General features: G+C 35.4%; 1 protein-coding gene across 1 annotated transcript; it reads right to left on the bottom strand.

The window, feature by feature from the left end:
- Positions 1-413: 413 nt before the first annotated feature.
- On the bottom strand, positions 414-1,766 carry LOC18102261 (sucrose synthase 2-like; the record flags this gene model as incomplete). The annotated part of the gene is given in 5 exon segments (XM_052456266.1): positions 414-450; positions 878-1,018; positions 1,106-1,350; positions 1,436-1,546; positions 1,548-1,766. Coding segments are annotated over 5 exon segments (753 nt in total), but the record flags the coding sequence as incomplete, so codon positions are not given.
- Positions 1,767-3,118: the final 1,352 nt, after the last annotated feature.

The raw sequence follows: 3,118 nt of genomic DNA, 5'->3' as shown, positions 1-3,118 counted from the left end.
TTTTTATCTTAAAAATATGTTTTTAATTAGAACCATGACAAGTCATGATCTTATACAAGTTGTTTCCAAATATTCTGGGTTTGTATTGATATTGATAAATTGAAAAGGAAAATATTGTTAACAACAACACTATCACCATATGATTATGAAGCTCTTCACAGCATTTTATTAACAGAGAGTAGTTGAAACATCATTATTAATTATAATTAATCTACTGCATTAATCTCTTCATGCCAGAGCTAATAAAGGGTTAATCACAAGACTCGTCCCACTGATAAAAGAAGGTACACCATCAACTACATTGTTCTGCATAAGCAGAAATCGCAGCTAAAGAAGCAAGACTTTCCTCCATTAAAGCCTTCTAAACAGAAACAGAACATGCACGCAGCCCTCAGACCTTCTTCACCCCAGTATCAGTGTTGCTCTTCAACTGCTAGCGGAACCGATCGACTTTACCTGAAGCAAAAATACAAGAGGCCCATGTAAATTCTTCAAGGTATTAGTCCTCTTAGGAGTTTGTTTAATGGTGATTGAAACTGTGTTTTATCCCGAATACAGTTTTAAAAATGTTTGTATGAATTCCGCTAAAAACTTTTTATGAAAAAACTATAGTTTGTAGTTTTTTTCAAATCACAGAAGCAAAAACTATCATGATGCCAAGCACACACACTTAATTCATCGATATTAAGATTCGGTTTTCTCCTCCATTGGTAATAGTTGAAGAATCAGTTTTACGAATAAATGTACAAGTAAACAGAAAATGGTCCTGACAACCATGTGAACAATTGACATGCATTCTCTGTTATGGAAAGGTGCTAAACCTTGATATGCACCCCAAAATGGTCCTTTAATTTCAAGAAGCTGGAAGAGATAACAAACCAGATCCTGGAACCTGAGAATGTAAAACATCTCCAGATATCGCCTTGTTTCTCTCCTCTCGAGCTTAGAAACATGCTTCCAGAAGCCGTAAACACCAGTTAGTGTCAGTAGCCTCTCAGAATAAATCTTCCATGTGTACCTGCAAAATTGATCTTATATATATTAATTAGCTACTCTTTTGAAGATAGAAATCTCCCTTGAGCAAGATCACATGGAAAGAGCAGACCTTTCATGGATTCTCTTAAGCCCTCCATCAGAAATCTTGTTCCAGTGGCTAGGATCTTTCTGGCATTGTTCAAAGAAGTTGACCAAAAGTGTGACCATCTGATTAGGGTGATAGAGATCAACATGGAAGCCTGAAACACCATGCTCAATGATCTCAGCAGGGCCACCATGGCAAGTGGCAAAAGTAGGAAGCCCACTGACCATAGCTTCCACAACAGTGAGGCCAAATGCTTCATAGAGAGCAGGCTGCAGACAAATACACTCAGGTAAAAAGAGTAGAGCATTGATTACAAAGAATGAAAATGAGCATATCACTGTCTACACCACATACCTGTACAAAAGCACCTTTTGTGTCAGCAATATAGCGGTAGAGTTCACCGTTACGAACACGGTTCATTTGGGCAGTTATCCATCGAAACTGACCATGCAAATTGTACTGCTAGCTTTACTAGGTCATGCATCTTTTCAATCTCAGCCATTTCTTCTTTATCCTTGGATTTATTCACGTCTATGTAACCTCCAACCACAACAAGATTTACAAGTTCTCTTAGCTTGCTGCTCTTGCCATAGCACTCAACGAGCCCTGTCAAGTTTTTCACCTTGTCCAATCGTGCCATGGAAAACATGATAGGTTTTGTACGGTCTCTCAACATGCCGTTGTGTCAGCATAAACGGAGAAAATATTAACTGATGACATCTCTGCCACACATGCAGTCAATGCAAATATTTCTGGAAACTAAATCTAAAATGCACGTCTTACTATGCCAAACTAATTAAAATATTCAATTCCATCATAAGAAAATGTCAAGCTTAATCTTGACTAGCAAATCATTGGTATCTTCCATCTAGCATGTCTCATGCAATGCAAGCAACAAATTTTAGCAAGTATCGATAGAGAACTCATCAACAAAAACAATCATCAATTGTACAGTCACAATAAAGAGGGCATTTTCTTCTGTCCTTCTCGTTTTCATGATCCATAAGAGATAATATGAACCTCCAATCCAAATTGGATTAATGTGGTAATCGATCAGGCTGTGACAGTTCGCGCACTACTTTGAATGACTGGATTATGAGAAAAAATAACAGTTTTGCTATTGTCATGAGGATACAATATCATCACGAGGTTATATTCTAACTTTACTATTATCATGAAATTTTGGATAGAACCGAGAAACTAATTGTACCATATTTTACTCAAAACTGGAGAAATAATACAAATTCAAGGTCAAATTAAATCATTATTAGATGAATCTGCATAAAAATTAAGCCTAAGGACATAATTAGATTTTTAATAGGCCAATTTGATTTAATCATGGGCCAAATTAAAATTTAAATATGTTTGAGAATTAATTTGGGTCCAATTAAAGGATTTAATTAGGTGTAAAGACTTAATTATATTTTAAATAGGTCAAATTAATTTTATTAAGGGCTTAATTGGTAAAAACTTAAGTTTAGGAGTCCAATTTGGGCTTAATTAAAAAGATTGAAATTTTAGGAGACCAAATTTAATTTTTACCAAGTCAATTAATTAAAATCAGGGGTAAAATTGCAAGAAAATTAAAGTTTTGAGGCCAGTTAAAGGCTAAATTGAAGAAATTTACAGCCAAGGATCATTTTGAAAAAGGCACCAAACTCTAGGGATCCAATTGATTGAAATCAGGGGAGAAATTGAAGAGAATTGAAAGTTTAATAGTTAATTAAGGGTCTAATTGCATAAATCCAAGACCAAGGATCCAAATGAAAAAAAAGACACTTAAGTCTGGGGCTGGAATTGAAATTTATCAGGGGCAAAATTGAACAACATTGAAAGTTTGAAACCAATCAAGGGTGTAATTGAGAGAAAATCAGAAATCAAAGGACTAAAATGAAAAAGACCAAAACGACGCCATTTCGGGGTTGATTGTTTATCTTCTTCTCTAGAGAGGCTGCTCGAGTGGTCTCCTTCCTAAGGCATTTTATGCTTCATCTCTCTATCAAATTGGACAAAACTTACACAAAAATGATCACCTGA

Source organism: Populus trichocarpa, chromosome 10, assembly GCF_000002775.5.
Source record: "Populus trichocarpa isolate Nisqually-1 chromosome 10, P.trichocarpa_v4.1, whole genome shotgun sequence".
Classification (NCBI taxonomy): domain Eukaryota; kingdom Viridiplantae; phylum Streptophyta; class Magnoliopsida; order Malpighiales; family Salicaceae; genus Populus; species Populus trichocarpa.
The sequence above is the reverse complement of the archived record's forward strand: the minus strand, read 5'-3'. Positions and strand labels throughout refer to the sequence as shown.